The following is a 26573-nucleotide window of genomic DNA, read 5'->3' on the forward strand; positions in this document are numbered from 1 at the left end:
CCGCACCGGGCACGTGCCCCGACTGTGACCTCCTGGTTCCTGGGTCGATGCTCAACCGCCGAGCCACGCCGGCTCCTCTTCCTTTAAAAAGCCACCCCCTGCGTACTCACGTGGAGGAGGACTCCCAGGGCCACACCCCGTGGGTGGGGTGGAGGCGGGGACACGCATTGCTGTGGGCCCACGGGCGTTTCCGGTGGGAACCGCGGTCCGTTTGCCCCTCAGTGTGTGAGAACGGCTGGCGCTGCTGCCTCATCAACAGAGACCGGAAGATGCCCACGGACTACATCCGGAACGGGGTGCTGTACGTGACGGAGAAGTGAGTGGGCCGGGCCCGTGGTGGGCGGGTCACTGGCCCCCCCCCCCCCCCCATCGCTCTCCTGGTGCAGCACCCAGGACGGCCTTGCCGCCCCCCTGGACGAGGCTGCAGGGAGCTGATCCCCGAGGCTGCCCTCCGTGCTGTGTGGGAGGCGGGGAGCCAGGCCGCGGGCGGGGCTGTTCTCAGCCTGGGCCCTGGCCAGCGTCCCCCACTCTCAGCTGCGGCTGGCCCGGCTTCCCTCTGCCCCTCGCTGAGGGAGCTGGCAGGGGGACCCCAGGCCCCGGGCGCTCCCGTGCGGGGCAGGTTGGTGGCTCAGGATTTTAACTTGAGGACAAATCTCGGGTTCGGTGCCGAGCACGGCCTTTAGTCTAACGCCGTGAGGTTTTTCTAAACGTAAAACGTGTCAGAGGCCGGGCACCTGGCTGGTGAGAGGGCTCGGTTCGGGTCGCCCTCCGTGCCCCTGGGGGTGGCGATGGCCGGCGGCCCCGGCTCAGCGGCCGGCTTCGCCCTCTGTCCCCGTAGCTACTTGTGCTTCGAGAGCTCCAAGTCCGGCTCCTCCAAGAGGAACAAGGTCATCCGGCTGGTGGACATCACCGACATCCAGAAGGTGGGTGCCGCCGGGGCGCCGGGCAGGCGGGTGTTCTCGGAACCCGTGTCCAGGGAGGCGGGTGCCGCCTGGAGACGCAGCGGGCGCAGCTCCTGCCCAGTCAGGGCCCGCGAGGCGTCCGTGCAGAGCCCTCCCTCCGTCTGTCCCGGCGCCGGCCTCGCCCCCTTCCCCGTGGGGTTGCGCCTGGCGTCCTCACAGATGGGGAGACAGCACCGCGAGGTGGGCCCGGCGGGCAGGGCCTGAGCCCCTCGTCCCTGAGCCCCCCCCCCACACCCCTCAGGGCAGGTTTAGGGAGAGCGGACAGCTGCCCCTGCTCTGGCATTTTCTCGCCCGTTTCCCCCAGTGTGGTCACACGGAGCGGGCGCAGGTGTGTGCTGTGCTAGGGGCGGGGAGCGCACACACGTCGGGGGCAGGGCCCACCGACTCCCCGTCACAGACTCAGTCTTTGTCCCCGTGGCTGGGAAGCCAGGCCTGTGGCCCCACGGAGCTGCCCTGGGTGTGGGGAGGCGGCTCGGCCCCATCCCCCGCGAGAGGCCCGTGGTGACCACCTGCTCCTCTTCCAGTACAAGGTCCTGTCCGTCCTCCCGGGGTCGGGCATGGGGATCGCCGTGACGACGCCATCAACCCAGAAGGTAAGAGCTGGGCAGGCGGGGCCCGGGGCCAGTGCAGAGCCACTGAGCTGCCAGGCTCCAGCTGGGCAGGGGCCTGTGAAGCCTGCCCCCTCCCTCCTCCCCCTCCCTCTTCCTTCTCCCCCTCCCTCCTCCCCCTCCCTCCTCCCTTCCCTCCCCCTTCCCTTCCTCCCCCTCTCCTCCTCCCTGCCCCCTCCCTCCTCCCCCTCCTTCTTCCTTCTCCCCCTCCTCCTCCTTCCTCTCCCCCTCCCTCCTCCCTTCCCTCCTCCCCCTCCCTCCTCCCTTCCCTCCTCCCTTCCCTCTTCCTCCTTCCCCTCCCTCCCTCCTCCCCCTCCCTCTTCCTTCTCCCCCTCCCTCCTCCCTTCTCCCCCTCCTCTCTCCTCTCCCCCCCCCTCCCTCCTCCCCCTCCCTCCCTTCTCCCCCTCCCTCCTCCCTCCCCCCCTCCCTCCCTCCCTCATGCCCACAGGAACCTCTGCTGCATTGAGTTTGTGGCCAGGAGGCTGAGGCCCACAGGGATGACCCAGCACAGTCCTGGGGAGGGAGGGGGGGCGCTAGGGCCCACCCCCTGCCTCTTGCTCCATTTCTCTGAAGTCTCAGACCCCCTCAGGTTGGGCAGGGGGTCTGCCCTTGAGCCCCCAGACCCCACGTGGTTCCCCGTGCCCAGCCCCTGGGCTCAGTGCCAGCTTCCCCCGCAGCCGCTGGTGTTCGGCGCCATGGTGCACAGGGACGAGGCCTTCGAGACCATCTTCAGCCAGTACCTGAAGATCACGGCGGGCGCGGCCTCGGGCAGCGACAGCTAGCGCTCCCGGGCCTGGGGCGTGATTGACAGCCAGCACTCCCGGGCCTGGGGCGTGATTGACAGCCAGCACTCCCGGGCCTGGGGCATGATTGACAGCCAGCACTCCCGGGCGCTGGGGCGTGATTGACAGCCAGCACTCCCGGGCCTGGGGCGTGATTGACAGCCAGCGCTCCCGGGCCTGGGGCGTGATTGACAGCCAGCACTCCCGGGCGCTGGGGTGTGATTGACAGCCAGCACTCCCGGGCCTGGGGCGTGATTGACAGCGGGTAGCAGGGAAACAATCGGACGTCCTCGTGATCTTTTGCAATAACCCCCTGGACCTGTGGCTTCTGTCGTGCGGACCTGCGTTCACAGACCCTGCGCGGGGGCGGGGGCGCTCGGACGGTGCCAGCCGCCTGCGGGCCAGGCAGGTCCCCGACTGGGCACAGGGCAGGGTCCTCGGAGGCCGCGGGAGGAAGACACACAGGACGCGGTGTCCGTCCGCCAAGCACACGGCTCCTCTCCCCGCGGGACGGCCCGGCCCGCAGCGGCTCCGGAGGCCGGCGCTCTCCCACCAAAGCCATAGCTGCGGGACGTCGACGACACGACGGAGGCCCCTCACCGGCCTCTGCACCCGCCGGGACCTGCTCTTCCTTCGGCGGGACCCTGCCGCGTGGCCCCCGAGCGCCATGGGCTTGTGTGGGGGCCGCGAGCCTCCGGCCGGGATTGGCCCACGGTCTGTCCGGCCTCCGGCCGCTTGGCCTGTGTCCCGCCTGACGGGGGTGGAGGGCTGTGTGGCCGGAAGCACATTTTTAACACTTTGCTCTTGGAAGGCCCAGGGGGCTGAGGTGAAAGGGGGCGCCTGCGTGGCCGGCGTGGGCCTCCGTGAGCCGCCCGGCCGGTGAGGGGCTCGGGGCTGGGGGCCCAGCTGTGCAGACGCTCTGGGACGTGACCGTGAGCAGAGCCTAGAGGTTGGGCCGGGCAGTTGTTCCCCTGGCATCCGAGCGTTCCTGTCCGCGTGCCCGCGCCCACACGCACACGCACACGTACACGCACACGGATGGGAGCGAGCCCCGCCCTCCCAGCTGGTCTGGGCCCGCCCTGCCGAGGAAGCCACAGCCCTGGTGGAGGTGGCCAGGCTCAGTGCATTCTGGGACAGCCCTGGACGCCAGCCCGGTGTCCCCACAGGCCTGTGGCTGCTGCAAAAACCACGCTTGTGGGAGTGGGGGGTCACGTGACCCCCGCAGGTCAGCGCACTTCCCACACGGGTTGCTCCAGCTCCACCCGTCCCGAGGCCTTGGGGTGTTGGTGAGGTTGTCGTTTTTTGAAGAAACAGATTCTATTTTTTACAGAGAGCAAGCTGCTTTCCTTATTTTTGTATCGTTTTTCAGATGTGATTTTTACCTCTGCTCCGTCCTCTTTGCTGGTTTGGGGGAGGTTGGTAGCGTCATTCCTGTCACCCCCTCAGGGCGGGCCTCAAGGGTGCCCAGCCCGCCCCGCGGTGAGGCCCGGGGCCGCAGCGCCCGCCGGCTTGGGCACGGGCACCGGGAAGGGAAGGGAAGCAGGACCTGCTGGACCTTGGCTTTGCTCCCACGGGGATCGCAGGTGGACGCGCTCGTGGGCTGAGGCCCCGGGGACGCCCAGGGGCGCACCGCAGAGGGGCTCCCGCGTGGCGTCCACAGCGAGGCGGCGTGGGCCTGAGCGGCCCCGGGCCGGGCCGTGGGTGAGCCCCCGGGTGCCGCGGGCCAGCGCGTGCCTCTTGGCCGGCAGGGGGGACTGTCCCCGGCTGGGGCCCTGCGGCAGGGGTGGTGTTGGAGTCCCTTCTGAGAAGAAGGGAGATGAAAACTCACCACGTGACAGGGTGTGGCGGCCCGGCCCCCCACGGAGGGCCGAGGGGTGCTGGGGTACGGGGTGGGGTCCCCGAGTTGCACTGCGGGCCGGCGGCGGGCAGAGCGCAGACCTGTGCAGGCCCCGGGCTCGCTCCCGTCGGGGACCTGTGGCTTCACTGAATGTAAACCTGGGAGATGTTTCATTTCTACGACTCGTCCCTGGACGAGAGGGACGCAGACGCTGCTGCTCCTCTCGTTGTAAATACCGCGACGTGTGACTGTTCGCGAAAGGGTTGTACTGTACGAGGGACGGACACCCTGTAACGTTTTTTAAGAGACCTTGTTTAAAGAAGAAGTCTTGTATAAATTATAATTTTATTTAAATAAACCTGAAATGCTTTGTGCTAAGGCGGGACCCGTGCACTGTGGGCCAGTGCGGCCACCACTCCCGGTGGACTGGGGGGCGGTGGGGGGTTTCGGCACGAGACCCCTGGGGGAAGGCCGAGCGGGGGAGGGCGGAGAGGAGGGGGTGGTGGGTGGGGAGGGGGTCATGAGGGGGCTGTGGGCAGGCCATGTGCAGCAGGAGGCTGGGGCCGGGCTCGGGCAGCCAGCAGGCCGATGGCGGTGGCTCACAGGGAGGGGCGTGCACAGCCTGGCGCTGGTGGCAGGGGTGCCATCACCCGAGGGTGTGTGCGGAGACCAAGCACCTTGGGGTGCAGGTCCTGGTCCCACCCAGAGATGCCTTCCGGGGGGCCACGGGCATCTCTGGGACCAGGTGCAACTTCAAGCCTCCCGCAAGGTCTGGCCTGGGGTGGGAGAGGCGGGGATTCGGTGTTGCTGGCTTCCTTTGCGGCCCCGCATTCTCATTTGTGCCTCTGACCGCGGTACGGACCAGCCCGACTTACGCTGGTTCAACTAAGGCACGGCCCCCGGAGCCCGCCAGCCCCGAGGCAGCTGTGCCCAGCGTACCAGGGGCGCCAGCCTCCTGCACCCCGAGCCCGATGCCTGCCCGGCTCGCTCAGGAGTGGCCAGCGCTGGGGAACAGGCCGTGGGCTGGCTCCAGCTCGGCGGGCGGCCTGCATCCTTGCACATCTGTCCCGGGGCTGGGACGCAGCGGCACCCAGACCGCCGTCCCTGGGGAACCGGCCCCTCCCGGGCGCCTTCCGACCAGACACCAGACTGGTTTTCTTGCAAAATTAAACCTCCTGACCCCCAACCCCGCAGCTCCCGCTCACCCCCCCTCCCGCCCCCCTCGGTAGCACACCCACCACTCCTCCCGACCCCGTCCCTCCACTTGGCCTTCGTGGGGAGCGGACACAGACCCCTCACACGGGTCACCCACTCCCTGGAGGCAAGCAGGGCTCCACCCCACAGCGTGAGCCGAGCTTCACCCATCCACAGAGGCACGTGTGCCTGGTCACTACTTAAAATGACCGACATGAGAATAAACACATAAATGGGTAGAAATACAGCGAGCTGGCGGCCCGGCCTGTGCGCCCGCGGAGTTCAATCTGCCCTGACCGACGGTGGCTCAATCTGGGGCTTGTGACTCCGGTGGCGTGAAAGCCACACGGGTTCCGTGGGAACCGCCGCTCAGACTTGAGCTTCGACCTCCCGCAGGCGGGTGAGGTGTGAGGCGGGTTCTGCTACTGTCGGTGTCTGCGCACGCGTCGGGGCGGCTGTGGGGTCGGGGTCGGGGTCGGGGTCGGGGTGGGATGCGCTGGCGGCCACTGGGCTGCCGGCTGTGCCCCTGGGAGCCGAGCGCTGCCTTCCGGGGCGCCGTGGCCCGGGAACAAGAGGCACCTCGCCGTCCTCCTGGGTCTTTGTTCCTGGGGACGGAGGCCTGCGGGTGCCCCCAGGGGCCAGGGCCCTGGCTGGAGCTCAGAAGGGCCCCCCGGGAGGGGAGAGGGGGCACGTGAGGACAGACAGGAACACAGGAGGTGAAACCTGAAACTCGGGCCCCTTCACGTGCCTTTGCCGTGTTCTCACTCAGAACAGCCACCTTCTGCCCAAAGTCACTTTATTACCGTCGTCTCAGACCCATCGGAGCCGCGGCCGCGTTCTAATCTTGGAACCAGCAAGACGAGAGCGGACGCTGAGCCCCCTCCCTCCCGGCACGAGGACTGGACAGTGTCGCGCCCGTCGGGGCAGGCGCTCCAGCGGTGAGTGATGAGTCAGCCGGCGGCACAGGCCGTCTCCAGTCTCCGCGCTGCCGGGTCCCGTGGGGACCCACGGGGGCGGACGGCCAGCCCTGCAGCGCCTGTGGCCGCGTCCGCCAGCAGCTCTGCTTTTCTCCGAGTCCCCACGAGCCGGTGTCGCTCCATCTGGAGCCTTCACGGAGGCAGGCCCGGCGTGGGGGGTCTGAGAGGTACTCCGTCCTGTGAGACGATGGGGGCGCCTCGGGGTTCAGTCCCGCCATCCCCCAGGAGCCCCCAGGTCCGCGGTGTGTCAGCGTTCCGTCGGGAGCCCCCGCCGGCCATCGGGGGGCTGGTGTCGCGCTGGACAGAGGGCTCCCTCTATGGGCGCGGACTCGGCCGCCTGGGGCCGGAGCACTGGCCGGGGCCGCGAGGGCTGTGAGCAGCGGAGTCCACGGGGCGTCGAGCGGGGCGGCCCAGCAGGGGTCCCGCGGGGGGACCCTCGGGAGCGCTTCGCCGTAGACACCAGGCCCTGCGGGTGCGGCCGCCGCCCCACACGGAGCCGCCGTCCCGCACCTCCGGCTTCTTCCAGGACAGAAACGCCAGCGTGCTGTCAGCTCTTTATACCCAAACCTCCACCCACCAACCAGCAACCCAATTGCCTTTAAACACGGTCTATTTGAAAAAAAGAAAAGAAAACACTGTTACAGCCGCTCTTGCCTGCCGGGGACGGGGGAGATGAAGAGGGAGATTCACATGCAGTTCACACGCCCCGGCACGTGGACTCAGGACGCCGCTGTCTGCCACGCGCTGAGCCACTGGGCCCGCGTGAGCCCTCGCCGGGGCAGCAGCCAGCCGTCCGGACGCCCAGCCGTCCCCGTCGCAGGCCAGAGCTCCGTCACACCTCCTGTCTGTCGACAGGGCCGGGTACAGGCACCTTCGCCAGCCCCGAGCCCGGCACAGACCACAAGGCCGCGGCACGGACCGGGCCGGGGGTCAGTCCGGGGCTGTGGCCGCAGCAAACTCAAGCACCAGCCATGGAGACACGTGATGACGCCCCGGCTTAAGGGGACAAAGCTGTCAATAAATACGCGGAGAGGAGAGGGAGGGTCAGCAAAGGGCAGATCCGGCTGGGGCGGCACCAAGCGGCCTGGAATGTGGGCCCCGCACCCGCCACGGGGTCTGAAGCCGACACGCCACCAAGGGCGCCTCCTGGCGGCAAAGCATCGGTGTTTCTAACGACAGCACGCACTGCCGGCCAGCGCGGCCAGGGCTGCCGGCGGGACTGTCCGGGACCGAGGACGGCGGGCGCAGGACGGCGGGCGCCGGCTGAGGCTGCGGAGAGAGAGCGGTCCCCGTGCGGGTGCGGCTGCAGCGGCTCCGTGCCGGGGGCACAGCCGGAAGGACCAGGAATGTGCCCGACGGTGAGCTCCAGTGAGGGACGGGAGGGAGGGAGCCCACGGCGTTGGGAACGCGACCATGAACAGCTCCAGGCTGGTCGGCGTGACGGGCAGGCACCTCCTGTCCAGACGGGGACATGGACGGAGGCCTCTCCTGTGACGCGGTCTGTACAGCGACTGTACTAGAGCTGCCAACGGGCCGTCTTTAAATCGGCCGTCGGCGCCCCGTCCACGGCGACCGCTGGCGGAGGGCAGTTATGTGAGACGACCCAGAGCCACGTGGAACGGAAAAAGCCCAGGGCGTCCACAGAACCGTTGACAGAAGGAGTTTTTCCTAAAACGAAGATTTAACTATAAAAATAAACTTCTACGTTTGAATGTGTGCGTCCACGTAACTGGTCTGTTGTGTTCCCTCCATTCCCACGCTTCCACGCGCAGCGAGGCGGCGGCGACGAGCTGGGGTCTGGCCGCAGGCTCCGCCTAGGGGTGCTCCTCGATGCCGCGGGCGAAGAGCTGGACCAGCTGGCAGTGCACCCTGCGGGGACACACCGCGCTGACACCGGCCGGCTCCTGCCGAGGGGCCGCGCTCCCCGCGGACAGCGGTCCCGCCCTGGCTGACCCGCGCCCCGGGGTAAAGCAGGCAGCTGCCGCCTCGGGGAGACCGCAGACACTGGCCTGCCCGGCTCTCCTCGGCTCAGTGGCTGGGCCTCCTGAGCCGGAGCGCCGCCGGGTGGATGCCGTGAGCCCAGGGCTTGGGAAGCACCTGTGACGGCCATTCGCAGAGCGAGAAGCGAGAGCACCGGGCAGAGGCCCAGCCGCGCGGGCGTGCAGGTGCGGGGGAGAGAAAGGGTAACATCGAGGGCCGGCATGGCTCATGGTTGAGCATCGACCTATGAACCAAGAGGTCACTGCTCGATTCCCGGTCAGAGCACATGCCCGCCTGGGCTGTCACTCAATTCCCAGTGTGGGGCGTGCAGGAGGCAGCCGATCCATGGTTCTCTCTCATCAGGGACTAGAGGCACGGTGCACAAAATTCGTGCACAGCGGGGGTTCCTCAGCCCAGCCTGCACCCTCTCCAACCTGGGACCCCTCAGGGAGACATCCCTCTTGCAATCCGGGACTACTGGCTCCTAACCACTCGCCTGCCTGCCTGCCTGCCTGCCTGATCGCTCCTAACCCCTCTGCCTGCCGGCCTGATCGCCCCTACCTTGCCCTCCTGACAGCCTGATTGCCCCAACCTTTCTCCCCTGCTGGCCTGATCACCTCTACCTTGCCCCCCTGCTGGCCTAATCGCCCCTAACTGCCTCTGCCTGTCTGCCTGATAGCCCCTAACTGCCCTCCCCTGCTGGCCTGATCTCACCCCCAATCAAAGGCCTGTGACAGTGATGGACACCAGGCGTGTCCCAGGGTTAGACCACGGCACCCAGGGCGTGTGCCACCTGGGAGCATAGGTGCCTTGGCCACACGCGCTCCTCGCTGGGGCTCCGAGCGGCAGGATGCCCAGCTCAGGGCTGCGAGCCCCAGCGGCGTGGCGCCCGGCCCCCGCGGTGACGGTGACGGTGACGGTGACAGCCGCTCACCCACCTGACCTCCACGGCGGAGCCGCTCAGCACCTCCCCGTCGCAGTTCCAGGAGCTGCTGGACACGGGGCAGCAGCAGGAGGGGTGCTGGCTGCAGATCTGGCGCAGCCCCTGCTTCCCCCGCTCGCCCCGGTCGCCGTCCTCGTCCTCCACCTGCTTCGACACAAACTGGAACTTCTTGATGCGATAAACTTCCACGAAAGTGAAGTCGAACTGGCAAGAGAGGGCGCTCCTGAGTCGCGGCGCGGGGAGGAGCGGGACGGCCCCGGCCAGCGGGCTCCTGCCCTCCGCGTGCGCTCGCCCTCGGGGACGCGGCCCTGGCCGTGCTCCGGCCGTGCTGCCCAGTGAGTGGACGGCTTGAGGGGGGCCGGAGTCCGGGCCCTGCCTTCCCAGGCACCTGGCTAACACCGAACCCCTGGAGCCGCCGTGCCCGCCACGACCGCTGTAGGAACCCTGGGAGCTCCGAGCAGGGCCTGGGGGAATCCTTCCTCTTTTCCACCAGAACGAGTTAGAGAGCCACGGAAAAGTGCTTCCGGGGGAGTGTTTTCACTGGTACAACTGAAGTCTAAAAAAAAGGCAAATTGCCCCCTGGCCGGTGTGGCTCAGTAGATAGAGCGTCAGCCTGTGGACTGAAGTGTCCCGGGTTCGACTCTGATCAAGGGCATGTACCTCTGCTGCAGGCTCCTCCTCGGCCCAGTCCCTGGTTGGGGCTCATGCAGGAGGCAACCAATCGATGTGTTTCTCTCACATCGACGTTTCTCTCTGTCTCTCCCTCTCTCTTCCACTCTCTCTAAAATCAATGGGAAAATATCCTCGGGGGAGGATTTAAAAAAAAAAAAAAAGCAAACACCTGGCCCCACTCTGCATGTTCCAGGCTCGGGGTCTCCCTGTCCTGCGAGGACGCAGTGGCCAGGCAGGGCCCCGGGGGGTGGGGGTCCCCGGCTCAGGAGCCGATGGTGCCTGAGCCACCGCAGGGCCACAGCGGTGTCACTGGGCCGCTCTGTTCTGTGTAAACAGGAAGAGGAGACGGGATGACAGACGTTCCCGTCCTTGCTGCTGGGCTCAGAGGTGACGCTTTTCAGTGAGATTTTACCAGGAGCCACTGTGACTGAGTGAAAGGGGTGAAACACCAACAAACCTGCCTGCTTTCCAGCGAGCTCCGGGACGGGGTCCCACGGAACCCCGACTAGGACCCGCCCAGCGGCCCACGGAGCCAGCTCTGCACCGAGTAGGACCTGCCCAGCGGTCTGGGAGCCAGCTCTGCACCGAGTAGGACCCGCCCAGCGGTCTGGGAGCCAGCTCTGCACCGAGTAGGACCCCCCCGCGGCCCATGGAGCCAGCTCTGCACCGAGTAGGACCCGCCCAGTGGTCCACGGAGCCAGCTCTGCACCGAGTAGGTCTAGCCCAGCAGCCCATGGAGCCAGCCCTGCACCGAGTAGGACCAGCCCAGCAGCCCATGGAGCCAGCCCTGCACCGAATAGGACCAGCCCAGCAGTCCATGGAGCTCAGCGCTGCACCGAGTAGGACCCACCCAGCAGTCCATGGAGCCAGCCCTGCACCGAGTAGGACCCGCCCAGCAGTCCATGGAGCCAGCTCTGCACCGAGTAGGATCAGCCCAGCAGTCCATGGAGCCAGCCATGCACCGAGTAGGATCAGCCCAGCAGCCCATGGAGCCAGCCCTGCACCGAGTAGGATCAGCCCAGCAGTCCATGGAGCCAGCCATGCACCGAGTAGGATCAGCCCAGCAGCCCATGGAGCCAGCCCTGCACCGAGTAGGATCAGCCCAGCAGTCCATGGAGCCAGCCATGCACCGAGTAGGACCTGCTCAGCGGCCCATGGAGCCAGCTCTGCACTGAGTAGGACCTGCTCAGTGACCCATGGAGCCAGCTCTGCACCGAGTAGGACCTGCTCAGCGACCCATGGAGCCAGCTCTGCACCGAGTAGGACCTGCTCAGTGGCCCACGGAGCCAGCTCTGCACCGAGTAGGACCCGCCCAGCAGCCCATGGAGCCAGCTCTGCACCGAGTAGGACCCGCCCTGCGGCCCATGGAGCCAGCGCTGCACCGAGTAGGACCTGCACAGTGGCCCATGGAGCCAGCTCTCCACCGAGTAGGACCCGCCCAGCAGTCCATGGAGCCAGCTCTGCACCGAGTAGGACCCACCCAGCGGTCCACAGAGCCAGCTCTGCACCGAGTAGGACCTGCACAGTGGCCCATGGAGCCAGCTCTGCACCGAGTAGGACCCCCCAGCGGCCCATGGAGCCAGCTCTGCACCGAGTAGGACCCGCCCTGCGGTCTAGGAGCCAGCTCTGCACCGAGTAGGACCCGCCCTGCGGTCTAGGAGCCAGCTCTGCACCGAGTAGGACCCGCCAGCAGGACGCTCGCACTCACCTGGTCGCCCTGGTTGGTGTGCCGGACGAGGAACCTCAGGAAGTTGAACCGGGAGCACTTGCGGATGAGGATCAGGTCGGAAGACCCGTCTCCCAGGTGGGCGGCCGGGGACAGGCCCCGGGGACTCCGGGGACAAGCGCAGGACATGTTGGCGGCGTTGATGGCCAGGAACTTCCCACAGATGACCTTCCACTCCTCCACGTCCTCTGCAGCGGAGGGAGCAGCGGCACGCTCAGGGTGCGCCCGGGCCACGCCCAGGACGGCCACGCACACCCACGTCTGGCGTGGACACTAAGGAAACCGCACGGAGGCCACGTGCTCGCCGGGACACTCCCTGCCCCCCCCCCCCGGGGCCCCGGACCTGGCCGCCCTCGGACTCTGTGGCCTGGGAGCCGAGAACGAGCCACCTTTCCTCACGGCTGAGATGGAGGGCAACATCGGTGACGGTGCAGCCCACACGCCACAGCGCTCCCGCCGGAGCCGTGCCCACCCGTCCGAGACGTCCCCACGAGCCCTCAGACCAGCACCGCGGGGCACCCCCCGGGGCCAGGACCAGGCGCGCCAGCCACGCGGTGCCGACCGCGGCGCCCAACCTCTTCCCGGGGCCTGGCCCGCAGCCCCGCCGAGGGGCCGGGGGGGCTCCCGCCTGACCTTCACGGCACGGGGACAGAGGACGGAGCCGCCGCGTACCCGAGCCCTCCAGGCCGTACAGTGACCGCTTCTGCTCCTCCTCCAGCTGCTGCTTGCTCTGCCGGCAGACGAAGCACCTGGAACACAGGGGCCGCTCGCCTTCCGCCGGCAGCGGGCAGCCTGCGGCGCCCACACAGCCCTGTCCCCCCCGGGCGGGCGGCGCCGTGTCCAGGGCTCAGTTAAAAAGGCGGCTTCGGCCCCGGCCAGTTTGGCTCAGTGGATAGAGCGTCGGCCAAAGGGCCCCGGGTTCGATTCCGGTCAGGGGCAGGGAGCCCGGTTGCAGGCTCCTCCCTGGCTGGGCCCTGGCCGGGCGCGCGCAGGAGGCAGCCCGTCGGTGTGTCCCTCACATCGATGTCCCCTCCGTCTTGCCCCCTCTCCCACTCTCTCTGAATCAATGGGAAAATGTCCTCAGGTGAGGATTTAAAAACCCCACTTCTTTGCCGTATTAACTCGAATTCTCAAAACCAGACTTACTTTGAAAGACCCGGGCAGAGGGGCCTGACGGGAGGGCTAACGAGATACGCCCTCGTTGGCGCGAGAACCAACAGCGCTGCCCTGACCTGCGCTCGCTGCCACAGGACCCAGCGTCTGGCCCGATCGGGAACCCGCCGCGCCCTCCGGGCAGGAGCAGACGTCCCGCCTTCTCCCGCCTGAGCCACGGCCCCGCAGCGCGCTCACCCGGCCCGGCAGGGCTTCCCGTCCCGCGGAGACCCCACCGTGTGCTGGGCCGGGAGGAAGGACACGGTGCCCTCGTAGCAGTGATGGGACAGGAAGGTCTTCAGGCCTGGGGGGCGCGAGGAGAAAGCAGCCACGTCACCCCCGACACCCCCGACACCCCCCCACAGAGTGACCGTCAGGGGAGCCTCGGGAGCAGGTCCCTGGGGGCCTTCTCGGGCAGGGGAGGGGGGCCCGCAGGGGCAGGCCTGGCCAGCACCGGGGACCGAGGGCCGCCGCCTGCCCGCCCGCGCTGGGCGGCACGTCTAGGGTGCAGGGCCCGCGTGACCCAGGTGACAGCTGCCACGCTGGGCGCCTGCCACCAGGGCTGCGTGCTCCGATGGTCCGGCCCGGGGCTCGCGGTGGCGCAGGCGCCTCTGAAGCCGGATGTGTGCGTGGCGCTGAGCCCCGTTCAGGGCAGGCCCACCAGGCCCCTCTCTGCCCCTCCAAGGCTGTCAGTGGCGCCCCGCAGCCCCAGCCCTGGCCCCCAACTCATCCCGCGATTCTGGCACCTTGTCAGCACTCGGGACGAAGACCGGGGCAACAGTGCCACCCAGAGCCGCTCTGGCAAACTGTCTGTGCCCACAGCACGCCGAGGCCGGGCGCAGCCGCCCGAGCTGGCTGGGCCCCCACGCGCCACCCCGAGCGCACGGCAGGACCCTGACCAGCGTCTGGAGGCGGCCGCCCTGCAGGGCATGGGCGGCGGGCCTGAGGGCCGCAGCGAGTCCGTGCAGGGCCCGAGCCACGCACCGTCACCCCGTGTAGCCTGGGAGGAACCGCGGTTCCCATGACCCCAGCTCTGTGACCAGGTAAGAGGAGGGCGGCTCCGGGGCGCCCGGGTCCGTCTGTTACTGGGGCGCCCGCCTCCCGGGGCGCCGTGCCGACAAGGGCGCCGACGCGCCAGTTACCCGAGAAGTCGTATCTGATGAGCCCCATCCAGCGCTTCTTCTCGCTGTCCTTGACGATGTCCCCGTAGAAGCCGTAGCCCAGCAGCGACACCGAGTAGCGCAGCAGCGCGCCGTGGTGGTGCACCGAGGACACGTCCATGGGCAGCGAGTCCCCTGCGAGAGAAGCCGCGGGTGGGGCCGCGCCCTCCATCGGCCACAGGCCTCCCCGCGCCCCCCACCCCCCGCAAGCACTCAGGAGACGTGACTGAGATGCAGACGACACGCAGGGACCGCTGCGACCTCTGTCCTCTGGGTGCCCTGCTCCTGGGTCACATGGTAACGGGAGAGCTGCAGCGCGGGGACGAGCAAGGACACCCCCAGCAGCAGCTCGGGGTCCCCGGCGGACGGGGTGGGTTTGCAGGCGAAGGGGCACGTCTTAGAAAATGCAGTCACGCGTCTGAGCGGGTCGCAGCCACTCCGGCCTCTCGGGCCCTGACCGCAGCACAGGGCTCCTTCCGGAGGGGCCGCGAGGCAGGCACACAGGACGGGACAGTGGCCGGCAGCCAGGGACCTTCCTGAGCAGGCCCGCCCGCCCGCCCGCCCGTGTCGAGGGGCTGGGCCCGGAGTGGAGGGAAAGCCAAGTGCAGGGCCCCAGCCGAGCCTGGGACAGAGGGGCAGCCCGGCCAGCGCATGGACGCCGAGGAGGAGAGCCGGCCAGGCCACGGGGTGCTGGCCCCCCCAGGCTCCAGAAGGGTTCCGAGCAGGGTCTGTGCTTTGCAGGACCCCCCGGCGGTGTGGGAAGATGGGCCAGATGGCAGTGGAGGGGAGCCTCAGGGACAGAGCCCTGCTGGCCGACGACGGGCACGGAGGGCAGGGAGGCTCGCACCGCCCCCCCCACCTACCCCTACCCACCCCGCCCCCCCCCAGCTGTGGGCTGCTCACAGTCCGTGGGTTGGGTGGGGCCTACCCACAGATGGGCGGGACCTACCCACAGTGATGGGCGGGACCTACCCACAGTGATGGGCGGGACCTACCCACAGATGGGTGGGTGGGCGGGACCTACCCACAGTGATGGGCGGGACCTACCCACAGTGATGGGCGGGACCTACCCACAGTGATGGGCGGGACCTACCCACAGATGGGTGGGTGGGCGGGACCTACCCACAGCGATGGGCGGGACCTACCCACAGATGGGTGGGTGGGCGGGACCTACCCACAAAGATGGGTGGATGGGCGGGACCTACCCACTGTGATGGGCGGGACCTACCCACAGATGGGGGGAAGGGCGGGACCTACCCACAGATGGGTGGATGGGCGGGACCTACCCACAGCGATGGGCGGGACCTACCCACAGATGGGTGGGTGGGCGGGACCTACCCACAGTGATGGGCGGGACCTACCCACAGCGATGGGCGGGACCTACCCACAGCGATGGGCGGGACCTACCCACAGTGATGGGCGGGACCTACCCACAGTGATGGGCGGGACCTACCCACAGCGATGGGCGGGACCTACCCACAGTGATGGGCGGGACCTACCCACAGATGGGGGGAAGGGCGGGACCTACCCACAGATGGGGGGAAGGGCGGGACCTACCCACGATGATGTGCAGGGCCGAGGTCTTTGCGTCGTTGATGCCGACGGTGGAGTAACACACACAGTCTGTGGACCCTGAGGAGGAGAGGAGGCCCTGAGCACGTTGCGGTGATTTCAGGAAACTACGTCTCCAGTTAGGGGCGTGGCTCCTCCTCTTCCTCCAGGGCCAAGTAAGGAAGGAATAATGCGCTTTATCGACAAAATGAACGTGGAAACGGTGCGAGGAACTCGTCACAAAGGCCCAGCGAGACTTTGCAACGCCGCCAACGAGCTCCTCACTCGGAAGTGAAGCCCCGAGAAACGCCTGCGGCGGCCGCGGTCAGACAGTCAGCGCCCCGCCCTCCGGTCCCCTCCCCGGGCAAGTGCACGGACAGCCGGGCGACGGCTGGTGAGGGTCACAGGGCAGCCACGGAGGTGGGCACCCCGAGGCAGGCGCCGCGTCACGGAAGCGAGGGCCGTGGTCTGCGCGTGGGGTGACCTCAGAGCACCGGCTCCGCCCGGGCCCGAGGGCGTGGCCGGGAAGCGCCGATCCTCCCAGGTCCGTCCTGCTCCTTAACTGGGTCAGGATCCAGTCACCCTCTCGGCTGCGTGGGCAGGGAGCCCCAGGCACCATTCATGCCCGAGTCCTGAACCCCACGCCCGGCTGACTCAGCAGGCTTGCGACGGGCTGGGCAGCGGGATCTGAGGAGACGTGCTGAGGAGCTGGAAAACCCTGGTCGGGGCCTCCCACGAATAAGCCACGTGGCGGATCCTGCCGTCGCACAGGGCTGCCGCCGGCCAGGGCGGTCAGGGCGGTCAGGGCGGCCAGGGCGGCCAGGGTCGCAGGCACAGACGCTCTGGCTGCAGGCCCCGAGCCACCGACACGTCTCTCACCGTCAGTGACGCGGAGGAGGCCTGCAGCCCCCGTCCCAGCAGCGGATTCGGCTGCGGCCCCCGTGGTCCCAGGCGGGCACTGGGCACTGGGCGCAGGCACTGGGCGCGGGCACTGGGCGCGGGAGGGCGGCCGCGTCGCTACCTGCAGGAATGATGCCAATGCGCAGCGGGCAGGGCACCAGCGCCGCCCGGGGCTCGTTCTGGTCCACGCCGGCCATCCTCTGTGTCCTGCCGATCAGCCCGTGCAGCACCTCGCTGAACATGCCGTCCCCGCCAACGCAGACGACCCTGCGGGGCAACATGGGCTCATGAGGGCCCCGCACGGCCACCCCCACCCCCTCTCCACGGCTCCTCTCGGCACTCCCGCGTGGGGCAGCGTGTCCCTGAGCAGGACAGGCCCGGCTCCTGGGGACGATCAGGTGGCCCGCCGCGCTCACATAAGCCTATGTAGGCAGTGTGATCACGTCTGTAACATGCATTCACACCATCCCATGTAGCTAGTATGATCATGTCTGTAATGTACATTCACATCATGTAGGTAGTGTGGTCATGTCTGCAACACACATTCACACCATGTAGGTAGTGTGGTCATGTCTGCAACACGCATTCACACCATGTAGGCAGTACGGTCATGCCTGTAACATGCATTCACACCATGTAGGCAGTACGGTCATGTCTGTAACACATTCACACCATGTAGGCAGTACGGTCATGCCTGTAACATGCGTTCCCACAGCCTATGGAGGTAGGAAGACCACAGGGAAGTACAGATCTAGCCGGTGGTCTCCGGGTCCCAGAACGCGGGACTCTGAAGGGTCCCTCCTCTCCCTTCCCACGAGGAGCGCGCTCGCTCTCGGCCGGGAAAGGGGAGGAAAGGGAGCGAACCACCGAGGCAGACGGTGGGCCGGGCGCACGCGCTCCTCGCGGCAGCCGGAAGCAGGCGGCGCGCTCACCCGTCGTAGCCGTCCACGTTCATCTCATACAGGGCCTCCTTGGCGTGGTTGGCGCGCTCCGTGACTGTGGAGAAAGGCGTGGCGTCGGGTCGGTGGGCTCCCCGGCAGCCAAGGCAGGGCCCGTCCTGTCAGACGAGGACTGGGATGCCGCCGGCGGGTTCCCGCCAGCCATGCTTCTCCCAGGAACCTCGGGCCTCAGAGAAGGGGCCCGCCCGCCGGGCGCACGGCCCTCAGGAGACGCCACCACGGGGTACGCCACCACCATGGACCTGCCAGCGAGGCCTGGGTGTTGTAAGAACTACTCTCCCGCGTTTATCGTTTTCCCTACTGCCCACGGCACCCTGAAAGTCTCAGAAAACCCCCAAACGCAGAGGACACAGCCGCCCAGAGCCGGCACAGCCACGTGAGAAACGGCAAGTCGGTGAGATCTCCGGTGCGCACAGCCCCATCCCTCCCTCCTGCCTCAGACATCGCTTCCCCCCTAAGGACCCTGCGCCGAGACCACGTGTGAGGACCACGTGCCATTCCTCCCGATTCACCACGTCCCACCTTCCTGCCGCCAGTTTGGGGACATCTCGCTGTTTCCGGGTTTTGCTCTATACAATGTGGCCACGGCATCTGCCTCCTAGGAAAGGTCCAGGGACCAGGAGCGCTGGCAACCCCCTCGCTGGTACCTAAGGCCGTGCCCGCAGCGGCCCCCCCACCCCCCAAGAGCTCGGGAACGGGTTCACACAGGCGCTCACGGCGCCCGCCCCCCCCCCCGGCCCCCGGCACGCAGAGCTGGCTCCGAAACCCGGTCACACGAGGCCCTGCATTCGTTTCTCAAAACGGCACGCATTGGCCACCGTGTTCTAAAACGTCACCGCTGTCCCTCGCAGGAACCTCCTGTCCGTGGTCACCGTCCGCCTCCGCGGTGCCACCTCCCGAGCGCCTGCACTGCGCGGGCCTGGCTACACACGTTCCGTTCCTGACCCTCTCCTCCTCCTTCCGATGTGGGGGGGGAACAACGGCCCACAGTCTAGTTTGTTTAAAATCTCAGAGGAGCCCTGGCCGGTGTGGCTCAGTGGATAGAGCGTCGGCCTGCGGGCTGAAGGATCCGGGTTCGATTCCCAGTCAGGGCACAGGCCCAGGTTGCAGGCTCGATCCCCCGGGTGGGGCGTGCAGGAGGCGGCCGGTCCATGATTCCCTCTCCTCACTGATGTCTCTCTCTCTCGCCCTCTCCCTTCCTCTCCGACATCAATTTTTAAAAAAATCTCAGAGGCTACAATCCCGAGCGCCCACATCCGAAGGGGTGTCCTGCGTCCCCGCCCGCCCGCGGCGCAGCTCCCTTACCGATGACCTCGGTGGAGATGGCGGCCAGCGCGAACAGCGGCGCCACCTTCCGCTCGTAGACCCGCAGGCCCCGGCCCTTCCCTCCGAACGGGTTGATGAACACCAGCAGGCGCTTCGGTCTGCAGGCTGCAAAACATCGGCGTGGGTCAGGGTGCGTGGGTCAGGGTGCGTGGGTCAGGGTGCGTGGGTCAGGGTGCGTGGTGTCAGGGTGCGTGGGTCAGGGTGCGTGGGTCAGGGTGCGTGGTGTCAGAGTGCGTGGGTCAGGGTGCGTGGGTCAGGGTGCGTGGTGTCAGAGTGCGTGGGTCAGGGTGCGTGGGTCAGGGTGCATGGGGTCAGGGTGCGTGGGTCAGGGTGCGTGGGTCAGGGTGCGTGGTCAGGGTGCGTGGGTCAGGGTGCGTGGGTCAGGGTGCGTGGGTCAGGGTGCGTGGGTCAGGGTGCGTGGTCAGGGTGCGTGGGGTCAGGGTGCGTGGGTCAGGGTGCGTGGGTCAGGGTGCGTGGGTCAGGGTGCGTGGGGTCAGGGTGCGTGGGTCAGGGTGCGTGGTCAGGGTGCGTGGGTCAGGGTGCGTGGGTCAGGGTGCGTGGTCAGGGTGCGTGGGTCAGGGTGCGTGGGGTCAGGGTGCGTGGGTCAGGGTGCGTGGGGTCAGGGTGCGTGGGTCAGGGTGCGTGGGGTCAGGGTGCGTGGGTCAGGGTGCGTGGGGTCAGGGTGCGTGGGTCAGGGTGCGTGGGTCAGGGTGTGTGGGTCAGGGTGCGTGGGTCAGGGTGCGTGGGTCAGGGTGCGTGGGCTCAGGATGGTGTAACGAGCGAGCAACCCGCCCGCCGTGCGCTGAGCGACACGGCAGCGCAGGGGCCGGGTTCTGCGTGGAGCCGGACAGGGTTACAGGCTCGGGGCCAGCGCGGGCAGCGTCCTGTCTGAGGAGAGGACAGTGACAGCCGACGGGGCGGCGCCGGGCCCCGAGGGGAGACCCGGGGAGGAGGCTCTTCACAAAGGAGAAGCCCGTCCTCCCGCCGCCGGCTCAGCAGGAAGAACACGCTCCGGCCGCGGCAGCACCGACAAGGCAGCGCCCTCGGGACGAAGAAAGCAGCGCCCCGCGGACGGGCCCAGGAGGAAGCCGCCTCGGCCGGGTGTGCGGAAACCTGGGGAGCCTCAGGGCCTCCTTCGGGGTCTCCCCCGACCAGCACCGAGGCCGCGCCCCCAGCGGCGTCCCGCCGAGGCCCACGCGGAGGGCGGAGGTGGGAGACGGAGCTGAGCCTTCACAGCGACGGGACATCGTCAAACTTCCTAACGAGTGAGCTCGGCCACGCCCCGGGACGGGAGGCGGAACCAAAATCCACTCAACGTCGACACACAAGCCACACACAGGCCACACACAAGCCACACACAGGCCACACACAGGCCACACACAGCGGCCACAGCTCAGAGCCGGGGAGGGGTCTTTCCCGGCGACGGCTGGGGGTCAGGCCGGTGTCTACACCTAAAGGACGGGAACCTCGCACCACAGGGCAGTCGGCTCCCGGGGCCGTGGGTCTCACGCTCAGGACCTGGCGCGGACAGAGGCGCCCTAACAGGACACAGCCCGGCCACAGGTGAGGAAAGATCAATGCAACCAGGTCACAAGGAAGACTCTGTTCACCATCAAGAGAACAGAGAGAAGCCCTAGCCAGTGTGGCTCAGTGGATAGAGTGTCGGCCTGCAGACTGAAGGGTCCCGGGTTCGATTCTGGTCAAGGGCTCTAAGCTGCCCCGATGACCGTCACCGCCAAGTGGATGAAGAAACACGCATTCACACCACGGGGTCCCGTGGGCCGCCAGAGCGACCTCCGGCACACGCCAGAGCCGGGGTGCACTTCCCCACAGCACGGAGCCAACACGCAGGCAGAGCCATGCTGCGGGCACCGCACCCAGCTGGGCCTCCACCAGCAAGTGTGTCAGAGCCACAGCGATGCCGCTCCGCCAGCTCGGCGACCGGGCTGAGAGAGGAGGGAAGCAGAGGTCACGGCAGCACACACATGCATGCACATGCACACGCACGCACACATGTAGGCACGCCTCCGCATGCACACACTCACACATGATCTCACACGTGTGTACACACGTTTACGCACGCAGGTACACAGCCACTTGGTCTTCTCTAAACACAAAGGCTGCATCCCCTGGGTTGCGGGGGGAGCCGTGGCCCTGGTCAGGGTGCAGGCAGGAGGCAACCAGCCCCTCCTCCCTCCCGCCGCTCTAACATCAACGGAACGAACGCCCCGGGTGGAGACGAACAGAAACAACGAGACACACGCGCGGCCGCGTACTCAGCTTGTCCAGCTGCTCCCGCAGGGTCTGCAGCCACCGGTGGCACAGCTGCTCGTCCGCGCCGCAGAACGTCACCTGCTCGCACTTCCAGCGGCGGCGCCGGGCCCTCTTCACGCAGTGCACTGCGGGGACAGAGCGCCGGTTCCCGCCCGCCCCGAGCCCCGCAGGCCACGGACCCGTCCCCGCGGCCTCGGGGGACTCCCACGGCCCACGAGGGAAGCCCTCCTCCGGTTCCCTGACCGGCGACCCGGGGGACGGTAACGGGAAGGGAAGGGCCGACACCGAAGCCTCAGCTGGAATCGGCCGCGGGAAGGACTGGGGAGCCCGCGGCAGACGCAGAGGCAGCCCGCGCTGGGTCAACGTGACCGAGGCCCCTTCCCGGCCCGCGGGGGGGGGGGGGGCGCCGTGGGCGGCACGCGGCTCCGGCACCTGTGAACGCGAAGGGCGGCTCCATCTTCTGCCATTTCCCGCTGCCCTGCGGCTTCCCGTGGCTGTCCGTCTCCTCCACCGCGATGATCTCCGACACCGGCACCGAGCAGGCGCCTGCAACGACACCGCGGCCGCGTCACACCCGCTCGCCCGGCCGCGGGAACACCGGAGGCCCGCCGCCACGGTGCCGGGACCGTCTGCTTCCCTAGTCTTTTTTTTTAAATATATTTTTTATTGGTTTCAGAGAGGAAGGGAGAGGGAGAGAGAGAGAAACATCAGTGATGAGAGAGAATCACGGATCGGCTGCTTCCTGCACACCCCACACTGCGGATCGAGCCCACAACCCGGGCCTGTGCCCTGACTGGGAATCGAACCGTGACCTCCTGGTTCATAGGTCAATGCTCAACCATTGAGCCACACCAGCCAGCTGCTTTCACGTCCTTTAGAAACCAAAGCCAAAGGGAAAGTGACATGTAATTTTTAAACTCAGAGCTAAGAGTTTGGGGACTCAGTGTTACCAGGAGATGGAGTGTTTCATCCAACAGAGTCACCGAGAGCAGGAGGAATTCCAGGCCCGCTCAGCCCTCAAGCTGCAGGGGCTGCGGTCTGGGCCGCCACTGCCCTCGCTCTGGGGAGAGACGGTGGAGAACCCGGGCGGGGGGCGGGGGGGGGGTTCCATCCTCAGCGGCTCAGAAACCCAGGTGGGGCGGAGGCACACAGCACGCCCGGCCAGGGCAGCCGGACCCGGGACGACAGGAGACGGAGGCCCCGACTGAGACTGAGCAGGGGTTTGGTCCCATCCGCGTTGGCGGGAGCCCGGGGAGACCTGGCTGGAAGGTGAGGGTATTTTTAGCCGTGTGCATCCGCTGCTTGTACATCACACGGCCGTTCCTTTGCAGCAATGATGACTTAGCGGAGGGTCAGCAGAGCGCAGGCTGGCTCCAGCCAGCGGCCTGCTCTTATCAATAAAGTTTTATTGGTACGCAGCCACAGCTGCTTTTCCTGCTACAACAGCAGAGCTGAAAAACAGTGACCCACAAACCCTGAACTATTTGCTGTCTGGCCCTTTAAGAAAATGCCGCTGACCTATTTCAGAATAACAAATGGCAGTTCACCTTGGAGTAATCTCAGGACAATGGCAGTTTCCCCCTCCCCCCTGCTGCTGCTCAGTCATGTGACCTGACGAGAACTGAGGCCGGAGCCTGAAGAGACAGTGCAGGGAGGACACCCGCTAGAAACCCCACAGCCTGGCGCCTGTCCCTGCAGCGGCTCTGTGGCTGCCCACGTGTGGCTGCCCACGTTTGAGGACACACTTTATAAACGCAGCCACAACCTGCCCGAGGAGCTGGCCACCTGCTGGGGCGTCCCAGGGGGAGCTGGGGCAGAACCCATTCCCCCCCTCCCCCCCTCCCCTCACCCCCCAACACACGGCTCCCAGCCCCAACCCTAAAAGACCCCACTCGGAGTCTGAGTGCGGTTACTGCCGCCAGGGGTGTAACCCAGACACCGTTTCAGTCTCTTTCAAGTTCAACCACTCTGCCAGGCTTCCTGTTTGCAGTCACCCCACTTCCGCCAGGGAGCACACGCTGGCTCCCAGCTTCCTCGGAGCAGCCTCACGGGGTGCAGAAGAGCCGCCCCCAGTTCCTTTTGCTCCTCGACTCTCGCTCCCAGCGCGGCGGCCAAGCGCGCCTGGATTCAGAGCCAGCTCCCTCTGCACGCCCTGCGCCCTGCGGGCGATCAGGCCGGCTTCCAGCTTTGTCCTCTGAGAACCGGAGAATGGGGGGGGGGGGGGGCTCAATTCACCCCTCCCCGGCCCGTGCCCGGAGCTGTATGGCGGCCCCAGCCCGGCCTCCGGGCCCTCCTAGGACCTGTTTTTGCACAGCCTCCATCCCTGCGCCCCCACCAGGCCACCGTCCGTCCAGCTGGGCACTGCACTCTGCTCACTGAACCCAGTGTCCAGTGTGTCTCCCTCCTGCGGGGGGCCTGGTGCCGTTTGGGGGTGCCCTTATGAGGAAACCCCCAGAGCTGGCGCAGCTGTGTGCCCCATCGCAGGGGAGAGCAGAGCGGGTGCGCACAGGCCGATCCCGGGAGGAAGTCAGAGGCCCAGCTCCCAGGGAGGGGGTCCCGTCAGGCAGCTCGGATGCACCCGCACAAAAGTGCCCATAAGGGGGGCAGCCGGTCCCTCCGGGAGGACTGCGCCCGCTGGGGAGGGAGTGGGCAGCCTGCAGATGCGGACCAAGAGGGGACGCTGCGGCCGGACCCGGGCCATAACAGCAGCCTGCGGAGGACGCCAACGCGGCAGGCAGGCAGTGAGCATCCCCCACAGGAGGGGGGCCCCTCAGGCCTGGGGGTGGCCACGCTGCTAGCTGCTCACAAGCACGGCAGCCGGCCTCGGACCCACCAAGCCTCCAGCTCCAGCCACGGCCGGGCCAGCTACTCAAACTCTCCACGGCTCAGTCCCTTCCTTGGCAAAGCAGAGGCGGGCTGTGTGCAGGGGCCCCGCACGGCGGGCACAGGAGGGACCCCTCCCACAGGACGATGCAGGCGGTGCCTGGTCACCCTCAGCCAGAGCCACGGGGCGGGCCGGGCTCGCTCGCCTGGGCGTCACAGAGAAGAATCAGACCGGGCGCCCTGGTCGGGGCTGCCAGGAGGCAGAGGGCGATTCCCAGTGGCATCGCTCCCCGAGGGGACATCGGAGAGACCCCACCGGAGCAGACTCCCAGACACCCCGCCGCAGGCTTCTGGTGACGCCAAGGCCACACACCGCACGGTGGTCATGGGCCTAAGGCCACGCGTGACCTTGGTCGGACCAACATTCCAACTCTGCCCCGCCTGCAGACCCCACAGCCTCCGTGTCAGAAAGCGCCCGCAGCACCCGCCACAGCGCCCCCCACTGCCCCAAGACCAGCCCTGCTCACCATCGCTCGGCCAGACCAGGCCAGCAGCCGCCTGTCCCTGCTCTGTCCACCCTCCCCACGGGGCCACAGGGGGCCCTGAAGAATGTGAGGGGAAGCGGCCAGGGACTTCCATGGCACAAACCAAGTCCCCACCTCAGCCCCTGCCAGTACCAGGCCCGTGCCCCCCCCCAGCCTCTCCCCCCCCAGCACATCCATGCTGGCCTCCTGGCTGGCCTCGGGGCCTTTGCACTCGCTGTTCCTCCTGCCTGGACCATCTCTCCCCAAAGCGCTCTGGTCTCTCCAGGTCTCTGGTCAATGCCGGAGGGAAGTGAGGGCTGCTGGGACCCCCCAGCCCACGGTGAACTGCCCCTCTGGGGCTCTCCTCACACACACATCCTGTGCACCCCTTCGTCGACCCCTCAGTGGAAAATGCTCCTCGGGCTGGGCCTGGGTCACAGGCCCTGAGCGGGGTACTGCCCCGGCCTCCAACAGCAGGAATGAATGCTGGGGAAGAGGAATGAATGGAGCGGGCACGCTCACACCTGCTCACACCTGCCGCCCGGGCTGTCCTGTGCGCGGCCACCCCCTTCCCACTGTCCACACCTGGAAGCCCCGCCTCCCCAGGATCAAGTGACATCTCAGGGCCCAGCTCAGGAGCGCGCCCGTGTCCTTGTCCCCCGCGTCCTCCCGGCCACCGCATCCTTTTTTATCTAAATCACAGCAGAACGGGGAGGCCTGCGGAGGCCACGTGTGCGGCCAGACCCCGGCGAGCCCCACCCCCGGCGCATCCGGCAGCCGGGCCTGCGCCCCCCGCTTTTCACCAGAAAAGCCCCTTCCCGCCCCAGGCCGCCTCTCCTTACAGGTTTGGGGTCCCTGTCAGGGGAGCATCTGTCCCGGGGTCAACGCACACCCCCAGGGCGGGCGGGCGCCCCCTCGGGACCGCTGTCTCACTCGTCCCCACGGTGCCCTTCAGATCCCCGCGGGGCTGCCCGCGGGAGGCGGCGCCGGGGACCCCCCGGCCCAGGCCCTCCGGCGTCACGACCCCCCCCCCCCCGCCCTCCAGGGTCACATCCTGCGGGCCGCCCTCCGCCCTCCGCCCTCCGCTCGCCTTTGTCACTGCCCGGAGGGGAGGCGGTCCCCGCGCCCCGCCAGCGGCCTCCCCGCCCCGCATCCCGCCGCCCCGCGGACCCCCCGCGCCCTCCTCCCCGCCCCCACTTTCCCTTCCCCCACGGCCTCCCCGGCGCCCCGTCCCCGCACCCCAGCCCCGGGCGCCCCCGCCCTGGAGCCGCGGCCACTCACCCGCGCCGGGGACGCCGGCCCCGGGCCCCGGGCTGGGCCACCAGCGCAGCAGCGCCCGCGCGGGGTCCAGGCTCACGGCGCAGCGCTGCCGCTTCACCCACAGCACCGAGCGCAGCGGCTCGGCCGCCCCCATCGCCGGCCCCGCGGGCGCCGCCTCGGCCGGGCGGGGGGCGGGGGGCGAGGGCGGGGCGCGGACCCGAGGGGCGCGGGACCGTTAGCGGCCCCTGGAGCCCGGCCGGCGGCGGCGGCGGCGGCGGCGGCGCGGGGGCGGGCGGGGCGCGGGGCCGGCGTTGCGTCACCCCGTACGCAGGCCCGCGGGGCCGAGGAGGGGCCGAGGGGACCGGGCGGGGCGAGCGGAGGCCGCGGGGGCCCGGGCGCGGGGATGCGAGGGGCTCGGGTGGGGGCCGAGGAGGGAGCGCGGTCTGGCGGGTTCGCGCGGGGCGGGCCGGGCGCTCCGGAGAGCCGAGCCGGGAGCGGGCGCTCCCCGGCGGCGGGTGGCAGGGTCCCGCCTGCAGCCGCCCGGCCGGAGCTCAGCAGCGCCTCCCCGGCGGGTCCCCGGGCACCGCGCGGGGGCGGGGGGAGGCCTGGCCGGGGCCCGGCCCTGGAGTGGGCGGCAGGGGACCCACGCCGTCCGGGCGCGGCCACCCCAGGCGGCACGTGACTCGGGCACCAGTCCCCTCTCGGGTCCCCTTCCCTTCCGGGCTGGGCGGCCGGCCGTCCCCCCGGAACTCGGCCGGAAGGCCGGGCGGGCGCCCCGGAGGTGCGGGCCCTGGGAGCCCCGGGGAGGTGGCCACCTCTCCCCGCCTGCAGGCCCACCCTGAGGCCACCTGGGAGGCGGGTGCTGCGGGTCCCCCTCCTCACCGGGCGTCTGGGTCCGGGGGTCCCATGTGCGTGCGCACCCAGGCTCAGGGGAGAGCCCCCCGAGGAGGCGTGGCTCAGCGG

General features: G+C 68.4%; 2 protein-coding genes across 4 annotated transcripts in view; one reads left to right on the plus strand and one right to left on the minus strand.

Moving 5' to 3' along the window:
• The window catches only part of GRAMD4 (GRAM domain containing 4), a 53957-nt gene extending 49396 nt beyond the window's left edge, over positions 1 to 4561 (plus strand). For all 3 annotated transcript variants that reach the window (XM_054719647.1, XM_054719649.1, XM_054719648.1), the window contains exons 16-19: positions 223 to 316; positions 839 to 923; positions 1487 to 1555; positions 2248 to 4561. In XM_054719647.1, the coding sequence (XP_054575622.1) occupies positions 223 to 316; positions 839 to 923; positions 1487 to 1555; positions 2248 to 2352 (353 nt within the window). In that variant the 3' untranslated portion in view covers positions 2353 to 4561. The remainder of the gene's footprint in view (positions 1 to 222; positions 317 to 838; positions 924 to 1486; positions 1556 to 2247) is intronic.
• A 2432-nt stretch (positions 4562 to 6993) lies between these two features.
• On the minus strand, positions 6994 to 25861 carry CERK (ceramide kinase). Its single transcript, XM_054719650.1, has 13 exons — positions 25632 to 25861; positions 21436 to 21549; positions 21006 to 21128; positions 18709 to 18834; positions 17377 to 17440; positions 16566 to 16711; positions 15551 to 15625; positions 13976 to 14128; positions 13032 to 13137; positions 12354 to 12430; positions 11664 to 11869; positions 9279 to 9487; positions 6994 to 8229 (listed from the first exon to the last, which is right to left on the minus strand). Exons 1-13 carry the CDS (start codon positions 25762 to 25764, stop codon positions 8175 to 8177), a joined length of 1587 nt encoding a protein of 528 aa, XP_054575625.1. The 5' UTR covers positions 25765 to 25861; the 3' UTR covers positions 6994 to 8174.
• Positions 25862 to 26573: the final 712 nt, after the last annotated feature.

The sequence above is a fragment of the Eptesicus fuscus genome, chromosome 7, assembly GCF_027574615.1.
Source record: "Eptesicus fuscus isolate TK198812 chromosome 7, DD_ASM_mEF_20220401, whole genome shotgun sequence".
Taxonomy (NCBI): Eukaryota; Metazoa; Chordata; class Mammalia; order Chiroptera; family Vespertilionidae; genus Eptesicus; species Eptesicus fuscus.